Consider the following 21,674-nt stretch of genomic DNA (forward strand, 5'->3'; position numbering starts at 1 on the left):
GGCTGAAAGTTAAACAATAGCCTGAGTTATTGCAGGGAGACATATAAAAGGGTAGGATAATTCAGGGCCATATGTGGTTTTTAAGCCTTGTAGTATTGACTGTTGCACTGCAGAACTTCATTCCCCGCCCCCCCCACCCCGCCATCATTTGGTACATTAAAATAAGAGGAACCAGTTTAATTGAATGAGTTGGTCTTAATTGGAATGATTTGCTTTCTAACAAATACAAGTAAATACCACTGACTTTGATGAGAAAGTTTAGTTAAAGATGTTTCATTACCTCCAAGTCGGTAATGTCAATCAATACTTGTGGGTTTGGTGGCTGGCGGAAATGTGCAGATGCTGAACTTGGGGGAAAAAGGTACCAAGCCTGGTCCTGATGCTTGTCTTGCTGCTTACAGAAAAACCCAGAGGAAGACAGCTCAGGGAGAATTCTGAACTGGGAACCTGGCCACTTGCTCCTGACCCTCTGCGCTGTCCGCAGCATTGAACAGCTCCTCCCCTTCTTCCATGTCCTGAGCCAAGTCTTCAACAGCAAAGTCACCAGCAGGAGCATTGGCCATTCAGGGAGCCCCATGCTTTACCCAAACTCTTTTCCCAACAAAGACATCAAAATGGAGAACCAAAAGGCATTCTCTAGCAAAGTGAGACAAAAAATTGAAGAAATGGTTGAGAAGGACTTTTTGGAAGGGGTCATCAAGACGTGAAATGTAAACGGCAGACTATTTTATCTCATGTAATGTTCATTTCAAACGAAACTACTCCATCCTTCCAGAGTATGTAATTTCCTTTTTTCATACTTTGTACGTAATGTACACTTCAGGATGTATTTAATTTAAATACTTGTAAATAAGTTCTGGATGTGGCCTGAATCAAGTTGAAATATCACTGGCACATATTGATTATGGTGCCTAATATTTATGGTACATTTTGTTTTTGTCATCTTGAGGTCTGTCTTTAAGAAATCTTACAATAAAGTTGCACATTTTTCTAGTTGTATGTCTTTCTATGCACCTTGACTGCTGCACAGGACCTTCTAAACATGGAATGAATTGAGTAGTTTGTATATTTCAATACTTGGATGAAGGCACTATTCATCAAGAAGATGTTCTTTTTACTAAATTATTTTCATAAACAATGCTGGGTTCTGGGTTCACAAGCAAATAAGTGTGACATGGCAAACATCTTCAAGTAGTCACCCAAAACAGTTGAGTGCTTGTATGGAATGCTGTTTTTTGGGGAGATTTGGGGATGCTACACTTCTTCATAACTTATAGCAAATAAGCTTTTTTGCTGTAACTTTCTGGTTGTATGTACATGGTGATAATTGAAGTCTACTCTTAATATGGTACATTTACTCCAGCAGGCACTTTTCCAACTGGCTTAAACTGAAAGTCCTGTCATTCCCAGCCAGTCAGTCCTCATTTTGCCTAAGGATTATAGGAATTTGAATCCAACTGTAAGATTGTCATGATTGCAATTTTCTGAAAAGCTGAAATTTCAAAGATAGGAAGTAGAAAACTTTAGTGATTTTTTTTACAATAATAAATGTTGAGTATGTTTCAGCTACTAAAGGTTTTATATGACAAAATTTCATGATTCAGATCCAAGCATGACATTTCATCAAACAGCCTTGGGTGGGTCTCCAAATCCACCAGCTAAATGGTAGACAGCCAAGCTGACTTCATGGGCAAGTTTATCTGCGTTCTCCTAAAGAGAAAAATATGAAACTAAAGTAAATATACAATAAAGTTAGCTAGGGGGAACGTTTAAATGTAATTCAGATTTTTCTGAATCTGTTCTGCTCACTTGTTCAGAAACCACACATGCCACAGTCTCATTTTGGTGTTCATCACTATTAAGGAGTTGGAGCCAATTTTTAAACTTGTGCTGCAGTGAAGAAAATCTAAATAACTCATAATCCTGGGAGACATCCCACTATGAAGAGCAGATTTTTAAAGAAGACTCTTTTAAATCAAAAATGAAGCTCTGAAGAGAAGCGTTAAATAACCTGTCCCCCCCATCTGCTGCTTACATTTATTCCATGTTTTTTTGTTTTTTACCAAATGTACTTAAATAGGACGATATCCTTCAGAAAAGTAAATGGAGAGTGTAATTAAGGACAGGTTCCTTTTTTATAGAAATGTCCGTATTATGCTTCATTTCAGCTTTCTGAAATCGTTTGACCTGAAAGACAGATGAGTTCAAATTTCTCTGCGGGCTCCCAATCCCTATTTTTTCCCCATCAAAAAAGCTGCTAAAAACATAGCAGATGTTGCCCAGCACGAAAATACTTCAGAAAACCAAGGAAAGGAAAATAAAGATGAGTCTGAGCAAGCCACAGAACCATCTTCATTTCTCTTCTCCCCAATAAAGTCAAGAAAAAAATTGGAAGGAGGATGGTAAAACTTCAAGAGGACTATGTACTGTTGCTTGCATACTTATGGATTATAGAAATTCACTTAGTTTGAAAATCTTACTGACAGAAAAGGACTCCCCTGTATGCTCTCGAAATTCTTCCCAATTTACTACACAGAGACTCTAAATCAGGGGCGACCAACCTTGGCAATTATAAAACTTGTGGACTTCCAACTCCCAGAATTCCCCAGCCAGCCATGCTGGCTGGGGAATTCTGGGAGTTGGAAGTCCACAAGTCTTAAAGTTGCCAAGGTTGGACATCCCTGCTCTAAATGAATCCCATCCATTCTGACCTGGGAGTCAGCTTCGGCATAGACTCTGACTATGTCCTCTGTTCCAGATGGACGAACAAATGCCCGAGCCAATTTAAACTTCTGAGTCAGATGGTCGATTTTTTCTTGCAGCCCCGGAGGTGCAATCGCTCGTCTTTCAGCATCTGTTGTGCTGATAACTCGCCTATCGGCAACCTGCAAGTCAAAAACAAGTAACATAGTCTGACCTGCTAAAATTGCAACTGGTTGTAACAAGTCTCCAACGAGGAGAAACCAGGAAGAGAATTTAAGATCCAAATCTGAGGGTTACTATGAGCTTTTAATGCAGGGGTGCCAAACTGATGGCCGAAACCACACCCATCACAGCTCTGGCAATGGGGGGAAAGTTGCGATACGTTGCGACATGTCACCTGACATGGCGAGTTTGACAGCCCTGTTTTAATGAGAGGTTCTATGATGCTAACTCCAAAGGTGTAAAAAGAAATTTATTAAGATTGGTTTAGCCCTGCAAGATTTTTTTCATTTAAAGGTACTCATTATTCCAGTGCTTCGACGTGATAAAACCACAGCAGACTGTCTTATTTCTTTTGGTCATCACACTGCCTACTAGATTGCTGAGATGACTAAGATACTCAGAGGACTTATTGGTTCAACTTCTCATCTCTTACAGGAAATGTACCACGGCCTTTATCTCCCTTCCTCCCTGCAGCTGCAGCTGATGTTACTCATTCCCCCCCCCACTCGGGTTTTTACATCTCTGGATCACTATCCAGAAAAAAAAAGTTTGATTTTTTTTTGTACAGATGGTTACAACCCACTTAATTCTGGTTACAAAGCTAACCTTCACTGTAAGCTGTCGGTTTGGAAGATCCATGTACAGAGCATCCCACTGTGCAATTGTGAGGTTCTTCAGCACCAAGATGGCTTCAATCACAAGCATGTCGGAGAGAGCATCACCAACCGTCTAGTGCATATGAAATTTTTTTTAAAAAAGCAAAGAAAAACATGGGAAACATCAATCTCTTCCACACTTGGATAACTGAAAATCTCTCACTGCAGATACTTCATAAAACATTACAGATTCTAACCCTGGGTCCTACCTTCTGATTTCATTGTTTTCCAAGCACCAGTTGCAGGATCTTGCTTTGCAGATGAGTTAAACTGGTAGTAAACTTGATTCAGTTTATGGTAAGAATAAGCCATGTAACGAGCTTTTGCCTCTACCTAATTTATTCCTTAGATCAAAATGATACTACAGAAAGCAAATTTTTATTCTTTCCCAATTTGTTTTTTTTAACTGATTACTAAACTCTGCTTTGCTTATTGTTCACAAAAAGTGTTTGTTTGAACGAACCTAATCTGCAGTAAGCTAAATGCTTCTGAGACTAAAATCCACACAAAAGCCTTTTAGATGCTGGCTTTTCATGATCACCGAAGTGTAATCATGCTCCGATATTGTTTCTCCCACTTCTGCTTCTGCTGAATCGGGAACCAACATCTGAAAATATAGTCACTCTTTCAGTCAGTGGAACAGAATAGAGATTATGTCAGCTAAGTGATTCAGACCACACCAGTACAGAAAAATGGCTACGGAGCTATTACAGATAATTTCCAACTCTTACTGCTTAGGGGGGAAAAGAATCCTACTACCTATGGGATCTTACACTATTTAAAAGATACATCCTACTATTCTCTCACAGTTTTTCAGTACCATAAAAGCCTTGCAGATTCTCCCAATAATCTTCAACTGCATGGGATCACTGAGAATTTTAAAAATTAAGACTACACTCATTATATAAGGCATCCCAACTAAGGATGGTCATATTGGAACAAGATCAGGTTTTGTACTCATTTTAAATTACACCTCTAAATGGCGACTCCTTATTTACTGATCTGAAATGGTATACTTTTGAAAATTTTAACTGATTTAGAACAAAAAGAAGAACAGCATATACTCAGTGACTCAGATGGAGCCTAGATTGTTATTTTTCTTCAAAATACATCCACTGTGCCCTTTTCAAGACAAATATTTGGAAAGCTTCAAACTTCTTTAGGTAAACTTTAGCTTTGCTGATTTAGAAAGGTAAGCAGGATCTTTCCTGGGTGCATATCTGACAAGACAAGGGTTATAGACTAATTTGGGAAACAAACCTGCATCTGGGAAGAGGACAATGGGAAATCACTTCTGTATTTTTAGCCATGAAACTCAATGAATAGATATGGTGTGCAGTTAGGAGCCAAATTTTATTTCAAGACAACTACAGACAAGACTCTTTAGTAATGCACAAACACTCCTACCTGATTTATCAGATCAATTGTGTTTTCAAGCATCTTTGCAGCTTCCCTTTTTTGGATATCTCGTTCTTCTTTTGCCTGGGATCTTATCTTATCCTCTGCAGCTTTACTAAACAATACCTTGAAAGAAAAACACAGGGTAATATCAACAGAGGAGAAAATGGAAGAGAAGCACAGTCAACATTCTCTTACCCCACCCCACTCCACCCCTTGTGCTCAAAAAGAGATGCTTCTATCAGCTTAAATTTAAACTCTGATGACAGGCTCTAGACTTCGTTGGGTCAACAAATACATACTTACTGTGCCGTGGCCGTTTGCTTCAAAATAAATGCCAATATCAAATTCCTGGGCCTTGTGATGCAAATGTTTCACTCCTGTTTTGGCACAGTGAACAGGCACCTAAGAAAGAGAGTTCACATGTGCTGAGTGTATAATTCTGCACTACAAGCAACATAATCTTTGAAATGTTGGAACACGCAAAGACAGCGTTCCCTTGAGGGGAGAAGGCCGAGAAGAGCAATGCCTGGCCAATGACAAGAAGCCCTGACCACCAACAAGAGAAGCCTGGGGGATTCACACACTGCATCATTCATTCATTCAATTTCTATTTATTTCTATTTCTATAGTCATCCATTTCAATCAATGACTCTAGGTCAGACATGTCAAACTCGCGACGTCACATGACGTCGTGCGACGTATCATGATGTCGTGCGACGTATCGGAGCTTTTTCGCCATTGCCGGCAATGGGGTGGGCACACTTGCTTCATGATGCGTCCGGCCCACAGGCCGGCAGTTTGACACCCCTGCTCTAGGTAGCTTACAATTTCCAAAACTATTAAAACAACAAAAAGCATTTAAGAACGATAAAAACTTCTAAAAGAAATATACGCAGCGGCTGGGATAGTTCACCGGTTAATCATAAAACCAAGAAGTGGGGCCTTTAATGCATTCCGGGTCCCATAGTCAGGAACACAGCCAAGTTTTTAAAGCTTTAGGAAAGGCTAACAGGGTTAGGACCGAATGAAGGCAAATATACCTGTCCCAGGATAATGTTGCAGGATCCAATCTGGGTTGGTCACCGGGACCAGAGGTTTAGTCTTCCGAGCTTTCAAACTCCTGACGGAACCCATCCTTATGGGACTTCTCTCTAGCAGAGTGGGTTAAAAAGAGGTTCCCTAACAGGAGCTCTATCTCTTTCTCTCTGGTAAGGGAGAAATCCCATGGATGGGCTCCAGCACGAGTCCCAAAGCTCGGAAGACTAAACCTCTGGTCCCGGTGACCGACCCAGATTGGATCCTGCAGCATTAGGATCATTCTAATCTGCGTGGGGAGGATTTTCCATAGAGCAGGGGCTACTGCAGAAAAGGCCCGTCTTCTAGTCCCCACCAGTTGATACTTTTTTGGCTGACAGGATACGCAGCCTGCCCAGCCTGCAAGATTGAACCGGGCTAGATAAAGATCTATCAGAAATACTTGCACAATAAGGAAAGCATGGCTAATGCTAACTTTGATTAGGTTTGCAGGCGTATAGCCCTCTGTATGAATCCAAACCATTTGGCTGGTTAACAGAGCTATAACCAGTTTGAGTGTGCTGTATAAATGCAGCCAGAGAACTTTAGAAAGACACCCAGCAAAAAGTGGGCTTCTGTTATCCTAGCTAAGATGGCATTCTTGTTGTGTTGCCTTCCCATCAAGGAACAAGTCATGCCTTTGCTCCCAATTCTCAGGTACTCAAGAACGTGTGAGTAAAAATGGAAGCGAGTTTTGGGATTTTTTCCTAAAACTTTTCATACTTTTGCCATAAAACTCCAAATTCTCAGAAAGCAGCACATGTAAGGATCAGTTTAAAATACATTAAAAACAGGGTTGATTTTTTAAAAAAGTCATATTCATGAAATCCAGAGTATTTGGAATACATAGGGCAGGGGTAGGCAACCTTGGCTCTTTTATGTCTTGTGGACCTCAATACCCAGAATTCCTGAACCAGCCATGCTGATTCAGGAATTCTGGGAGTTGAAGCCCACCAGTCATAAAAGAGCCAAGGTTCCCTACCCCTGACATAGGGGGGGGGGGAATCAACATGATTTCAATGTTTTATTTCTTTTTTTTAAAAAAAAAAAGCATCCTAGATTTCTCCAACCTGCTGTCTTCCAGATGTATTGCAAAGCATCATTGTCAACCCCAGGCTGCAAGTCCAGCACATCTGGAAGCTAGCTTGTTCGGGTAAGCGCTTCTAGTTTCTCTCTCGGTAGGCATTACGCACAAAAAAACCCCCACATTTGTTGGAATTAGTAACCTCTCACCCTCACTCTACCCCATGTTAGAAGTGTTGATGTTATAGCCATGGTAATTTTGCTGGCTCGTTTAAGACTGGAAGAAGTCAACTTTATACCTTCATGGTTTGCTCCAGATAACCAGTAGAGCTTCCATTGGCATAAGCTGTTTGTATTACTGCAAAAGATAAGGTTTGTCCAGCCTGAAGAAGAAGAGAAAGGAACATTCCACAAACAAGACTCAACTTCACAAGAACTACATGGATCTTTACCTTTGAAGTTTAAGAACTTAAATTTACAAAGAGATGGCAGTATTTTCTCTACTGACCTTAAGGATCAACAGCACTGCCCTCCCTTTTTTGGGTGGAAGAACATGTTAACTATTAACCGAACCTATTTTTAAGATCAAGATTATGCAAAAAAATTTACATTTATTAATAGTACAAGCTAGGTTTCAGAGCATATATTAAGATTTATTTTTACAGTTAACATTATTTTTAGATTGTATAGTAAAACTTTGATTTAACAAGGCCATCTGGAGAGGAAGTGTGTCATTAAAGCTAACCACCTGTAACTATATAACTTAATACCATCAATACTAGTGGTATCAATTATGTCAACAGTGTGCATTACTTCAGAAAAAGTTAACTATTATTTGGGAGTGAAGTCCAAACTAAACTTTAGTCTGCTCCATCCAATTTCCTCTGAATGAGGGTCTGTAAAATTAAGGTTTTGCTGCAAGCTCCTGTGAATAAACCAGTCTGGGTTTATATGTATAATGTAGTTTGTTTAATTTTGGTTTGCTGCGATTTACAAATCTGTTTTTAATCCGCTGAGGAAATGCCCTATCTGACCCCATCAATAATTCTGCTATGCTTAATTTTCACTGAAACCCAAGAAGCAGCCAATTGTTGTATTTTGCAAAATGCAACACAGCTCCCATCCAAATAGTAGCATTATACTTTGGGAAACAAAAGTTTACTGTATTTTTCTTAAAATAAATTCTCAATAATTCATTGTACTTTTCTCCAAAGGAAATCTCTTATCTCTTTAAAAGATAGGTGACTGTACAAATTGTTAATTACCTTACAGCTATTTTTATTATTGTGGGAATCCGTTTAGGAAAAAGATGTAAGAATTTTTTTTTATAATGGCATTTCATTTGCATATTCTTTCCACATAGAAGATATCTCAAATATACAAGTATTTGTGTTCACTGTGCACCAGGAAAGATTTATTTGTTCATCATAGTAGTGTAGAATAATGTTTTAACCAAAGGAAATCAATTACCTTCATCAGAAGTTCTTTAAGAAAAGTGCTGATTAGAGTTGCTATTTTATCTCCATCCAGAAGATGGAAATGGCCAGAAGAATCTACATAGTAGTAAACAATTCGGTCAGCATCACCATCCAACGAGCAGCATCTCTCACCAGGATTCATTTGTAGTCCTAACAAGCAACACAACAATGCAGAAGTGTTCGTTGGCAAGAATTTAGAGCAGGGGTCCCCAACCCCCAGTCCGTGGACCTGTAACAGGCCACGGCATGCCAGCAACACAAACAAGCAAAGCCCCATCCACGGGATGCAGGCAGCACACAAAACCACACTCCCTCCAGTCCATGGAAAAAACTCTCTCCATGGAACTGGTCCCCAAAAGGTTGGGGACCTCTGATTTCGAGAGTAAAGGTCATGGGTTTTACATACTTCGAAAATAAACTGCCGAATTAAATCAAGAATGAGCAACATGTGGTCCTTTAGATGATGTTCAGCATCCGTGTGCCCTACCCAGTATGGCCAATGCAAGCAGGTTGGGTCACAATCTAGCAACCTTTAGAGAAATGTTTATTGGTCACCTTGGAGTTGTATAGATAGTTAGGCATAGATATTCTTTGCGGTAAAAAATAACAATTTTAAGTTTCCCCTTCTACCACAAATCTACCAAAGGGTCAGAATGTTAATGAAGGGGCGCAGCTCCTTTGCATGCGCAGAAAGGAACTTCTTCAGCAGGATGCATGAATGGAGCTGACAGCATCCTGCCAAAGGAATTTAGCTCCCCTCAGCAGGCAGCTTTTTCAGTCAGACCTAGAAACAAGATTCTTCAGCAGCAATTTGCAACTTTTCCAGACAACTTCCCCACTGCCTTTCTGGGGAAGCCAACAGAGAAGACTGCAAAGGATAATCACGTGATCAACAGGCATTTGACCACCAGTCATATAGCGCTGGCTCTTCGGCTTTGAAACGGAGATGAGCACCGGCCCCTAGAGTCGGAAACGACTAGCACGCATGTGTGGGGGAACCTTTACCTTTACATATAGGCAAACAGGTTGCCGAGCACCCAAATTGCAATCAGGTGACCATGGGATGGGGGTGTAATGTTTTGCAATGGTTGGAAGTGCTTTACAGGCCATAAAGCACCCTATCCAGGGCCATGGTAATCCTTAAACAAGCAATTGTTAAGTCAAGGACTACTTGACTTATAATTAAGCAGGTTCATCTTGATCAGGCATTTTACAGTACCTCCTTAGCCAAAGAAATAAACTCGCATCTAGCAAGGAGGACAAGTTGACTTTCTCTGGGAAAGGTTTCTGACCAAAGCAAAAGAAATCTGATAAGCCTGTAACTCTTGCCCCACCCAAATTCTGGAAACAATTGGGGCTTGATCAATGTTCTTTTCTGGCAAAATATATTGTAGAGAAAAATCACCTTTGGGGATAATAAAATTGGCTTGTTTTCTGTACTTGTACCTTTGATTTTTCCTGCCTAAATGTAAAACTTTGCTTTTATCCACATTAAAACTCATTTTGTTGGATAGGGCCCATTGTTTAAGTTTGTCAAGATCTTTTTGGATCCTGAGTTTGTCTTCTGAGGTGTTGGCTATTCCTGCCAATTTAGTGTAATCTGTAAATTTGATGAGTTCCCCTTCTATTCCCTCGTCTAAGTCATTAATGAAGATATTTGATGAGTATTGGGCCTAAGACGAAGCCTTGCGGTACCCCACTGCTTATTTATTTGTTTGTTTCTAATTAGATTTCTTTGCTACCTATCTCTCTTTGAGGTGACTAGGTTTGGGGATAAATTTATTAAATATTTTTAAAAAGGCCTAGTCTTCTAGTGTCCTACCTACAGGAGGCTTCTGGTGAACTTTGACAAAATCAGCCCCACACATGTGGTTGAGCTTCCCTTCCCTTCCATCATTGGCCAAGTAGATTGCCAGGGTCTCTGAAAGATGGGGTTCCATTTCCTTGAGTTTTAGGGCTCCTATGCCATTTGCACAGTCAATCTTTAGTCCTCCACGGCCATCCCTCTGGGGAGCAGCCTGCAGAAAAAAAACAAAACCAAAAGGTAGCTCAGGAAAGAAGGGTGGGTAGACCCCAGCAGGTTTCAGGAAGACGAGACTTCCAACACCCTACAGGGTCTGTCCTGCCACTACAACTTGTTTTAATTACATTAGGTAAAAGTAAAGGTTCCCCCGCACATGCGTGCTAGTTGTTTCCAACTCTAGGGGCCGATGCTCATCTCCGTTTCAAAGCCAAAGAGCCAGCGCTTGTCCGAGGATGTCTCTGTGGTCATGTGGCCGGCATAACTAGACGCCAAAGGCACAAGGAACGCTGTTACCTTCCCACCGTAGTGGTCCCTATTTTTCTACTTGCATTTTTATGTGCTTTCGAACTGCTAGGTTGGCAGAAGCTGGGACGAGTAACAGGCGCTCACTCTGCTACACGGCACTCGGGATTCGACCCGCCAAACTGCCAACCTTCTGATCGACAAGCTCAGTGGCCTAGCCCACTGAGCCACCGCATCCCTTTTAATTACATTAATTTCATTAAGTAGCTCATCAGAGGCTAAGAACATAGTTTACAAAAATAACAAGTCCAGGCTAAAAATGTCATAAATGAATTTCAGTAATACGGCATTGGGCACTATAAATAAAAGGTGCAGGTTAGTCCACTGTGGCTTGTAGGATTATACATCTGCTTCAACAAAAATACTTTACACATATTTAAAAGCAAGTAGAGTCAAGAACAGCAAAATTTCCTAAGAAGGCTCTTCGGTAAGATAAAAAGTCCATTCTGATCCATTAGCTCATGCTTTGAGAGTGTTGATTCCCTAGCTGGGGTTACAGCTATTCTTAAAAGAACTCTCTTCTAGGAAGTAATTTTTGATGAATTTTTAATAAATGCCCTTAAGAATCCAAGCCAGGTCTTCTCTTTAGGGAAGATGGTTCTTTTTACCTGCATTGTAAGCTCCAGAAAAGCCTTGGAGAGCTTTTGATAATAGCCTTCCACTGTTGGTGTTCCATAGGTGCCATGAGTGTTGTGACAACGGACCATATAGTGTAACTGTGGAGTTGTTACTAAGCCATAGTCTAGTAAGAGAGAGAGAGAGAGAGAGAGGAGTCAAGCATTCATTTACCTATAGCAATAGCACTTAGACTTATATATTGTCCCACAGTGCTTTACAGCCCTCTCTGGTCAGTTTACAATGTCAGCCTATGGCCCCCAACAATCTGGGTCCTCATTTTACCAACCTCAGAAGGATGGAAGGCTGTGTCAACCTTGAGCTGGTCAGGATCAAACTCCTGCTGTGTGGGCAGAGTCAGCCTGCAATACTACACTCTTAACCACAGCGCCACCAGGGCTCCTCATTTACCTATGCAAAACTAAATTCCTTTACCAGAAAAAGGAAGTGTAATAATCCAAATTTTGTGGAACTACAATTCCCAATAGCCCATTCAAAAATCAATGCTAAGGAATGCTGGGAGTTGTAGTTAACACATTTGCAGGGCTACAAGTTCCATTCCTGCCGTGCACGGAGTCAGGCTGCTGGCTAGGTGAGATCTGTATTATCTATTACAAGTGTGAATAGTTCTCCTGGGTTTCAATTAAGTCTTTTCCAGCTCTGGAGATTTCAAAGACAGAGTCAGAGACCTCCGGTATACAAAGCATAATTCTGACCCCAAGTTCCAGACTTCCCAAACAGTTTCCTTACACCTACTCAAACCAAATAGGAGAAATCTCAACATCAGGATAAGTAACCGAATAGCAATCAAAGAGCAAACATACCCTGATATTGACCTCCGAGGACAGAGACACCATCAATTACTGATTGGGATAGCTCCTTGCTGCTTGGCCTGCAAGCAGCACATAGAAAAAAACAAATGCTTTGTTAAAAATGCTACACCAAAATACAAGCTAAGATACAAATACTTACCCAATAAGATTTCTTTCTGCAAAGGGAAGGAATATTGGCAGCTGAGCAACTCAGAAAGTTCTAGGCAGGTTTTTATTAGGATCCACCGAAAAGGCCTTGGCATTTCCCATGGTGTTCCCAACGATTCATATGGCGTCTATGTATTACATGATATATTTTATACATCTGCTTCCCATCTTTCTTCTTTACAGAACTTTAGATGGCTTATGTGGGCTGGTAAAGAGTGACCGCCTTCACCCGAGTAGGTGTCTGCCAACAGATCTATGCTCTCAGGTGCCATTGCTCAGAGAGGGCTAAAGCTAATTCTGAGCTGGATAAAAGATGCCCTTGGAAAATGTAATGGTGCTGAGGAAGGGAGGAACTGGCCTGTCCCACTGCAATGAATCAGGCAGGCCACCACAGGGAAGCGCAGAGCAACAAGCGACTGCATTAAGAACCACTTGTTTTATGTACCATCCCAGTTACTACAGATAGTCCCCAGGTTATGACAGCAATTGGGCTAGAATTTCCATTGCTAAATGATGTGGTCATAAAATGTGATGTCACATGACCACATCACTTTAGCAATCCCAGGTATGTCTAGTTTAATGAAGAGAAGGTCGAGGGGGGACCAAAGATCTTCAACAGACATAATTGTCTAGGACTATCTGTGCTATCAGGTATTACCTCAATTTCTTTTCTCCAAGTTCTCGTTTTTGTTATTAAGACTTCCCTCTAATGCCAGCCCAAAACCTACAGCCACATCCTCCCTCCTCTGGGAACACTTACTACGAGGAATTAAACTATACACATTCCCAGCTCCTTCTTATAAGCAAAATCAACACAAAATAGACACATAAAAAGGCATCAGGAAGCCATGGATGAATGCAGGCTATTACAGGTCTACACCACACTCTTCTCACTGTGCTGTGGAGGTAAAGTTGAAGGATATGGATGTATTTAGTCTGCTTCTTGGCACCATAGTAACCATAGTCATCCAACATTTTCTGCAAGTCTCAAGATCACAACTACCAAAATGTCCAGATGAGTCCTTCATGTGAATTCATTTGATCCCAATGAACAGCCTGGTGAACAATATATTGCCCTTTGACCTCCAAGACATGTATCAGCTTTCTGGCTTACCGAGTGTCTCTACCAATCACAATGAAGGCCTTGCTCTGAAGGTCCACTGCCTCCTTCTGGCAGATCTCAGTCAGGACACAGTGTAACTGGGGCTCTTCTGCATTCGCCAAGAATGTGGCATGTTCTTCCCAGGTAGGGGCCAACATTTCCCCTGATGGGTCAATCAGCTTCACACCATTGTCTTCCTGGGGGAAGGCAGAAAATTATCACTATCAAAGTTAATGGCGTGTTTAGAAAAAAGGTTTAGTTTCTCTGAAGCAGAGAAATCTATTAAAAGTGTGTAAAGTCTCAAATTCGAAGTGTTTGGAACTCTAAGCAATTGCTTCAAACTTAAAACACAGTGGACTGTTTTGAATTTGAAATGGTTCGTGCCCATCTTTAAAAGATATAGTGTTGTAAATTGTCCAAGGAAAACTGTTTTGAAGTGCTGCACCTTTATAATAAATAAATAAAAATAAAACATTAATTAAATCAACTGTACCAAAACTTGTATTTTTTCCAAAAAGAATGTCAAAAAAGGTAAAATGATTTAATCTTACTGAAAAGTCAAAGGGGGCACTCCTGTTCATGCTTATTTTGCAAACAGCACCGCTGAACTCAGTGAGACTTATTTCAAAGTAAACATGCATAATGTTTGTGTGGTAAATAATGGAACAGAGAAGACAGAGCACTTTATGAAAAAGTTCCAGGAAGTGCAAGTTATACCCAGTCAATGAATCAATCAGATTTAACACGTAGCTTACACATAACACTACAAGTACTGTAGTTCTCAACTTACAACCACAGTTCGGACCGGAATTCCAATCATTTGTGATTATTAACCGAGGCCCCCAAATGACTGGACCCAATTTTTTGACTGTTTTTACAGTGGTCCTTAAGAAACAGTCGTAAATCAAAATCACACATTTGTTAAGGGAACCACAGTCATTTAATCCATTCTCCCAAATGGGAGGTTTTTTTGCCAGAAATCTGCCAAAAAAGTCACAAATTGCAGTCACATGACCGCAGGATGATACACTCAGTTGTAAATTTGAGTCAGCTGTCAAGCATCCAAAATGCACCAATATAGAATATTTGTAGCTCAGAGTTGAATTGTGTTCAATACCTAAAAATGCAGCCATGTGACCAGGGGGAACATGGCATTTTATAATGGTGCTTGATGGGCCACAATCCGATTTACTGAGGTCATTGTAACTTCAAATGGCTGTTAAACGACCAACGGTAAGTCGAGGGTTACCTATATTCTAAAATTATACTAATTTAAAAAAATATTTTCCAGTTTAAACTAGGGTTCTTAACTGGACAGAGAGATAACAGTTAGTAGACATTGTTTTCAAGGCCAAAATAACCTTGGGAACCAGAGCTCCTACACAAAAGCTGCTCTCCTCCTCTGAAATGCCCAGTTTCTTACTTCAGGGTTATGAGAGGCTGTAACCATCACACCAATAGCGGATTTGGTCTTCTTGGACCTCAGGACAGCCAGTAGTCCCATACGAAACATGACATGGTTGAGGTTTTCTGCCTTGCAACGGAACCCAGCTGTTCCATATTGGAGGAAAAGTCCCGGAGGTTTAGCATGTAGTTTTGAGTATTTTGTGACTGCTTCGAAATCCATTTCTGTAGAGTGCACAAGAAATAGCACTAATTTATTGCCACAAAGTTAGAGGTGGAGATCCTGTGAATCAAAATTGTGCTGTAAATTATTAGGAAAGAGAACTGAATTTCATTCACAGTAGAATCTATTCCTCATGCTTTATAAAAAAAGTAGGTTAAAAATGTTGGGGGGTTTTGCCAGTATTATTTGCCAAGGTAACTACAATAAATAAGACTTTTAAAAGCGCAGATCGCAGTACAAAGTGTTGCAACTTCATTATCCCGGTCTGTTCACAAGGACTTTGTTCCTTTCCCCTGACAATCCCAGGTCGCCTCACTGCTTGGGCACCAAAAGGGAGAAGACGGAAACTGATCTTGGGGGATTAGTTACTTTCTTTTTCCATAGCAGTCTTTTTTCTGGACATCCAGGAAACTGCAAACTTGAGATTCCATTACAGGAGCCCATAGTAATTTCAACCACACCAACCTCCCGCAATCAAAGCTACGCTTAAATGATCTGTCGGCAGAGTTCTAACGCGCATGAGCCTCTGTGGGCAGGAAGCCTCCCCCATTTTTCGGAACGACCCACGACCGAAACCCCCCAAAGCGACCATGTTACCTGCAGCGCTCTGGAGCCTGGCAAAGAGACGGCGCCCACCTCTGAGGCGCCCTTCCGGGATCGGCCCAGAACACGTTTCCCGCATGCACCAATCAGAGGGCCGAGCGTGCGGGGGCCCGAACGAAGCGTGTTGCAACATTCGATCAAAGCCCAGGCGCCGCTCTAGGGCCGAGCCCCTCCTCCGGCGGCCGGGGCTGGATTGCGTGGCGCTTCCTCCTGGCCCGCGTCCTTCATCTGCAACCATGTGAGCTGGCCGGCCGGGTACGTGCTCCTCTGCCATCAAGCGCGTCGGTCGGCTCCGGGATTTGTAAGACCAGCTCAGACAGAAATCTTTAGGCGGAAAGTGGGTTAGTGTCGAGCCAGAGGCTCTGCTTAGAATTTGAAAGCGCTTCTTGACGACCACATCTTTGGCCTGGCCCTCCCCGATGGCGAAGGCCAGGTCTCCCTCCTTTTTCATAGGTAGTCAGTCCTCGACTTACAACGGTTCTTTTAGTGACCGTTCAAAGTTACATCGGCACTGGGGAAAAAGTGACTTACGACTGTTTTTCATAGTTCTGATCTTTGCAGCCTCCCCGTGATCGTGTGATCAAAATTCAGATGCTTGGCAACTGATTCATAGTCATGACCGTTGCTGTGTCCCAAGGTAACAGGATCACCTTTTGCGACCTGCTGACCAGCAAAGTCAATGGGAAAGCCAGATACACTTAACAGCCGAGTTACTAACAAAATGGGGTAAAATTCACTTAACAACTGTCTCAACGACAGAAATTTTGGGCTCAATTATGGCCGTAAGTCAAGGACTACCTGTATTAGGTTAGATCGCTCCAAATAGAATGTCAGCAACAACTTCCTGAAAGGAGAAATGAATTGATTATATGACCTGGAGGCGTGTAGCTGACGCTAACAGATGACCCTGAGATGGTGACAGATGTAGGAGCTTCTTATTCTTTTCTGCCTTGTGGAGGTTCAGATCTAGTAACTCTAGAAATAGGGGCTGCTTTATTACTATATTTGGAGTTTTCCTAAATTTCAGTCAGATTTGGTGTTGCATTATGCACAGAATTGAACAGAGGGCAAGCAGAGCTAAGGGCAAGAGCGAGAAAGTGTTGGGGTCCTGAGAGGACTTAAATTGGCCCCTGTCCCCTAGGAGGACCAGGGGAGTCCCTCTGCTTCTTCCCGTTTTGCGCCATCACCGGTCTCGTTTTGCAGAGCAAAACATATGCAGACAAGCGCAGTTTATCGGTTACTCAGCTCTGGGCTAGTAGCCAGGATTAAGAGACCAAGGGAACCGGGCTGGTTATGAAAATCAGTGGGATTGTCCTCTCAGTTAACCTTCAAGGTAAACTTGATACAGTATGACTTGAAGAGGCAATTATCTGGATTAGGCCAACTCATGGTGACAGAAGTTTTATAGAGTTTATTATTAAATATGACTTCCCTGGATTTTCAGCTCACTCTGAACAATTCTGTTAAGTCTACTGTCGAAGATTCGTTATTTTTTGGGATGATGTGAGCATGGGAGATTTTTACTATTTACAGCAGAAGCTGCTAGGAGGAAACTATGAGGATATGTTGAACTTCTAAATGGATTGCATCCTAACAGGAACACTGATCCCGTGATAGCAGGGGTACTGGGAAAGCTGGAACATGTTCAGCACCGTCATAACTTCAACTGATCACTGGACTCACTGGCTGTTAATATGACTACATGTATCAATTTGAGGGTTTGCATCCATTTCTTTTGCTCTTTGATTATTACCTTCCAAGCAGCCATTTTTTCTTTAGATCTCTTGAGCAGCCAGGAGAACATCTTCGCTTCCACAATTTTAAAGGCTTTTCCTATGTCTTATTTCTTGTGTTTCTCCTTATTGTGGTACATTATTTCTCTGCTGGGACTTGATTTTACTCTGTACAGTCTTTTTTAACTGCTTACAACTAATGCCTAAATCTAAGATTACAGATAAAGAAATGTTTGTGATAGCGGCAAATATCTATAGCTCGGGTGTAGGATTAGGGTGGGGGTTTGTTTTCTGAACTTGTGGGTTGGTTTCTAAATGTTTTGTTACCTAGCCTGCTAACGAAATTCAGAAATCAACCCACAAGCTCAGAGAACGAACCCCCACCCTAATCAAGAAATGTTTCAGCTTTCCAAACTGTCTCAAGACTTTTTTTTTGGAGACAATGCTGTCAAAAACAAGAAAACTTTATTGATTTTATTGATTTGATATTTCCTTTTTCTAGGTGACTGAAGCTGCATCTGTCATGATGTCCAGCAATCTAAAAGATAGTCTTGAGCTTCAAGTGGCGGAATTGGAAATGCTTTTGTCTATGTTTCCTAATAAAAGAGAAATAACTCTTCAAGATGAAAATATTTTCCAGAATATTCAGAGGTACCTGAGCAATACAACTGAAAATCTCCCGCCTAAAATTGAGTATTCAGTTGCTGTTCCTATAAATGAAACCAAGGTGAGACCATCTGCTTTCACTGGTTGTTATTATTACTGAACAATTTCAATTGTACTTCAGTTTAGTAAACATTTGTGAGTCATTCTCAATACAATTACTAACTTTAGCCCAATAGGCATAATGCATATTTGGTTGTATTTTGCCTTAATCGGGGGTTTTTTTTGTCAGCTATAGATTAAATTATAGTACTGCATTTAGATATTAAATAAATGATTATAATACAATGTCCTATCTGCAGTGGTGTTGAAGATGTCCTTGTAGATGGCCTAAAAGCTTTTTCAGTTAACAATGCAGCTTCACTGGGAGTATTTTTACAGACTTCTTTTGGATATCTTTTTTATTTATTTATATATCTGGGACCCCAAGATAAGTCACCTTCTACATGTTTATTGAAGAATTTTGTTCCATTTCTGAAATGTTTTCTTCTACTTTAAATCTTGAGCTGTGATCTATGATTTAGAACAGCTTCTCTAGATAAATGAAGGGAGCCTATTCAATGCAGAAATCCAGTCTTTGCTTGAACATATCTATTTTTGCTCTTGCTCCACTAATAACCATGAGATTCAGTTAACTACAGCAACTGGGGCTGCGGAGATTGCCACAACTTCCTGACAGTTAGAACAATTAACCAGTGGAACAACCTGCCTCCAGAAGCTGTGAATGCTCCAACACTGGAAGTTTTTAAGAAGAGACTAGACAGCCATTTGCCTGAAATGGTATAGGGTTTCCTGCCTGAGCAGAGAGTTGGACTAGATGAACTCCAAGGTCCCTTCCAACTTCTTCTTCTTCTTCTTCTTCTTCTTCTTCTTCTTCTTCTTCTTCTTCTTCTTCTTCTTCTTCTTCTTCTTCTTCTTCTTCTTCTTCTTCTTCTTCTATTATTATTATTATTATTATTATTATTATTATTATTATTATTATTATTTGTGTCAGGGATTAAGGAACTTGTACGTTATATCAGCTGTGTGTGTTATGCAGTTATCTTAATTTGTAAGTAACCATACTTAGAGCTCTGTAGTATGAGGGCATGCATAAAAAGACTGAGTGATCACTGTATATAGAATTGTTTGGTATACTTTTGTTCTTCTGCAGCATGTACTATATACAGATTAGTAAAAAAATACCCTTTATGACATATAGGATATACAGAATATTTGTGGGAAGGGAATAATTAATTTTTTTATGTTTTTATGCTTTAGGTTTTACTGAAATAAAAACAACTTACCGGTACATAAATATATTGTAATTGGGTTCCTGTATTTCCTTTAGTGTACAGTTTTCCACAAAAAAATCGCTCAGGTACAAAATAACTCATTATGTTATTTGCCTTCTCTCCCCCCCCCCCCCGTTGTTGTTTTTTTAGGCCATTGTAGATTTGCAGGTGGAATTGCCTCACAGTTACCCCTACGTGACACCACAACTTTTTGCGCGATCAGATGCACTAGACAGGCAACAACAGTTGCAGCTCAATAAAGATCTTACATCTTATATTGCTTCTTTGGAGCCTGGAGAACTTTGTATATGTGCAGCTGTTCAATGGTTACAGGATAGCAGTACATTCAAAGTACAAAATAGTGAAGTTTGTGAAAGATCGACAAGGAAAGAAATAGCCAAAGCACACTTTAAACGCATGTGGATTTACAGCCATCACATATACCGACAAGAATTGAGGAAAAAGATTTTTGAATATGCAAAGAAATTAAATCTGACTGGCTTCTGCCTAACTGGCAAGCCTGGGGTGATTTGTGTGGAGGGCACAAAAGAAAACTGTGAAGAGTTTTGGCGTATTATTAGATATCCTAATTGGAAACACATTTCCTGCAAGCATCTTGAGACTGGAGAAACAGAAGGAAATGGGGAAAGTTTTCGTCTCTTTCAGACCTTTGAGGACTTACAGTTTCAAGCTCATGGTGATTATGGATTAAGAAATGACTATCATATGGACCTTGGTCAATTCCTAGAATTTCTTAAGGTTCATCAAAGTGAGCACATATTTCAGATCTTGTTTGGCGTTGAAGGAAAAAGTCCTGACACTTAGCACAAATGCATTCCTTCTCTGGTCCTTGACAAGGTTTTGAAATCTTCAAGCACCAAACAAGAACAAATGTGCTAGGAGGATGGTTCTCAGTTACACTGGTATGAAATCAAGGAGGAGGATTACTGTGATTGTACTGTATAATATGATAAAATAAAATCCAATCTTGTATGTTTCAAAATGCCTACATCTCTACAGGACAGAACATGAAAACAGTGTAAGTAATAAGCGGTAGGGCTGAGCAACCCTTTTGAAAAAAGTGCTTTGCAACATGTAATATGTACCGGTCTTCAAATCCATAAAGCAGACATCATATCAATTATTTGGGCTTGTATCGCTACCTATAAACTGCTTCTAGATAAGCAGAGAACCCAACTTACTCTAAGAGAGCCTACTTCTGGTGCTAAGGGCATCTTTTAAAGAATGTCGATGAAGATTCTCAGGCATCCAGGTAGAGTTGTCTGGAAGAGCCTTGCTGGAGCAGTGGGCTAATGCCTCCTTAAAGTAACACCAGCTGCCTGCAATTAGTGCAGGTTCGAGTCCCACCAGGCTCAAGGTTGACTCAGCCTTCCATCCTTCCGAGGTAGGTAAAATGAGGACCCAGATTGTTGGGGGCAATAAGCTGACTTTGTAATAATGCCGCTTGGGGGGGGGAAAGCCCTAATAAGCAGGCATATACATAGAATGAAGGCTATTGCTAAGCACATTGATTTGTGCTTCTTAGATTGTAAGCCGCCCTGAGTCTTCGGAGAAGGGCGGGATATAAATGGGATTAAAAAAAAAGTTGAGTCACAGCATATGGACTTTTTTTTGGTTTGAAATGTTTCACTGCTTATCCAAGTACAAGTACAATAGACCAGGGGTTCCCAACCTTTGGTCCGTGGACCGGTACCAGGCCTTGCTTGGCATGCCAGCAACTGGTCCACACAAACAAGCAAAGCCCCATCTGTGGGATGCAGGCAGCACACAAAACCACACACCCTCCGGTCTGCGGAAAAACCTCTCTTCACGGAACTGGTCCCTAGTGCCCAAAAGGTTGGGGACCTTTGCAGTAGATTGAAGAAGCTACTTGGAAAAGCAGCAAAACGTTTCAAACCAAAAAACAAGTCCAGTTGCCATGACTCAACTTCCAGACATCTTTTAAAGAAGTAGCACAACCCTAACAAGTATTCCTATCTTGCGCGTTATAAAAGGCTGAGGCAGTTCAGCATTTTAAGAAGAAATCGCCTCATGCTGCAGGTGCACCTGGTGGGGTTTGCAAGTAGTATTGGGTCACTACAATGGAGAGTTGTGGGCTTGAGACTATCACAGAGTATCCTGCAATTCCAAAATCTCTGGTATTCCCCACCTCCCCCTTAAGCTTTTTTACCAT

At 40.9% G+C, this 21,674-nt stretch overlaps 3 protein-coding genes across 8 annotated transcripts in view; 2 read left to right on the forward strand and 1 right to left on the reverse strand.

Moving 5' to 3' along the window:
* Positions 1-993, forward strand: part of DOP1A (DOP1 leucine zipper like protein A) — a 68,679-nt gene extending 67,686 nt beyond the window's left edge. The window contains exon 36 of the mRNA XM_081314919.1: positions 402-993. Within this exon, the coding sequence (XP_081171045.1) occupies positions 402-707 (306 nt within the window). The 3' untranslated portion in view covers positions 708-993. The remainder of the gene's footprint in view (positions 1-401) is intronic.
* On the reverse strand, positions 442-16,529 carry PGM3 (phosphoglucomutase 3). 4 transcript variants are annotated; one of them, XM_081314921.1, is made up of 13 exons: positions 15,805-16,529; positions 15,004-15,209; positions 13,593-13,777; positions 12,323-12,390; positions 11,492-11,625; positions 10,380-10,575; positions 8,550-8,707; positions 7,379-7,462; positions 5,286-5,384; positions 4,989-5,105; positions 3,532-3,654; positions 2,712-2,885; positions 442-636 (listed from the first exon to the last, which is right to left on the reverse strand). In XM_081314921.1, the coding sequence occupies exons 1-13, from the start codon at positions 16,259-16,261 to the stop codon at positions 610-612; spliced, it is 2,028 nt and encodes a 675-aa protein (XP_081171047.1). In that variant the 5' UTR covers positions 16,262-16,529; the 3' UTR covers positions 442-609. The 4 variants fall into 4 exon arrangements, with proteins under 4 accessions (XP_081171047.1, XP_081171046.1, XP_081171049.1 ...); XM_081314920.1 differs by lacking the exon at positions 442-636 and adding an exon at positions 1,228-1,710; XM_081314923.1 differs by lacking the exon at positions 442-636 and adding an exon at positions 1,228-1,710 and having other exon boundaries at positions 15,004-15,267; positions 15,805-15,907.
* On the forward strand, positions 15,895-20,522 carry RWDD2A (RWD domain containing 2A). 3 transcript variants are annotated; one of them, XM_081314929.1, is made up of 3 exons: positions 15,895-16,065; positions 18,046-18,270; positions 19,631-20,522. In XM_081314929.1, the coding sequence occupies exons 2-3, from the start codon at positions 18,067-18,069 to the stop codon at positions 20,303-20,305; spliced, it is 879 nt and encodes a 292-aa protein (XP_081171055.1). In that variant the 5' UTR covers positions 15,895-16,065; positions 18,046-18,066; the 3' UTR covers positions 20,306-20,522. The 3 variants fall into 3 exon arrangements, with proteins under 3 accessions (XP_081171055.1, XP_081171054.1, XP_081171053.1); XM_081314928.1 differs by having other exon boundaries at positions 15,984-16,151; XM_081314927.1 differs by lacking the exon at positions 15,895-16,065 and adding an exon at positions 16,788-17,528.
* Positions 20,523-21,674: the final 1,152 nt, after the last annotated feature.

The sequence above is a fragment of the Vipera berus genome (assembly GCF_964194415.1).
Source record: "Vipera berus genome assembly, chromosome: 1".
NCBI lineage: Eukaryota > Metazoa > Chordata > Lepidosauria > Squamata > Viperidae > Vipera > Vipera berus.

Bases quoted from the DNA above. Each gene is read 5' to 3' on its own strand.
- PGM3 (XM_081314920.1), bottom strand. From the start codon at position 16,261: ATGAAAAAGGAGGGAGACCTGGCCTTCGCCATCGGGGAGGGCCAGGCC. The intron at 11,626-12,322 runs GTATGTTTGCTC...CTCTCTTACTAG, and splicing joins CCTCGGAGGTCAATATCAGG to ACTATGGCTTAGTAACAACT. The intron at 1,711-2,711 runs GTCAGAATGGAT...TTTTCTCTTTAG, and splicing joins ATGCCGAAGCTGACTCCCAG to GAGAACGCAGATAAACTTGC.
- RWDD2A (XM_081314927.1), top strand. From the start codon at position 17,505: ATGACTACATGTATCAATTTGAGG. The intron at 17,529-18,045 runs GTTTGCATCCAT...TCCTTTTTCTAG, and splicing joins CTACATGTATCAATTTGAGG to GTGACTGAAGCTGCATCTGT. The intron at 18,271-19,630 runs GTGAGACCATCT...TTGTTTTTTTAG, and splicing joins TTCCTATAAATGAAACCAAG to GCCATTGTAGATTTGCAGGT.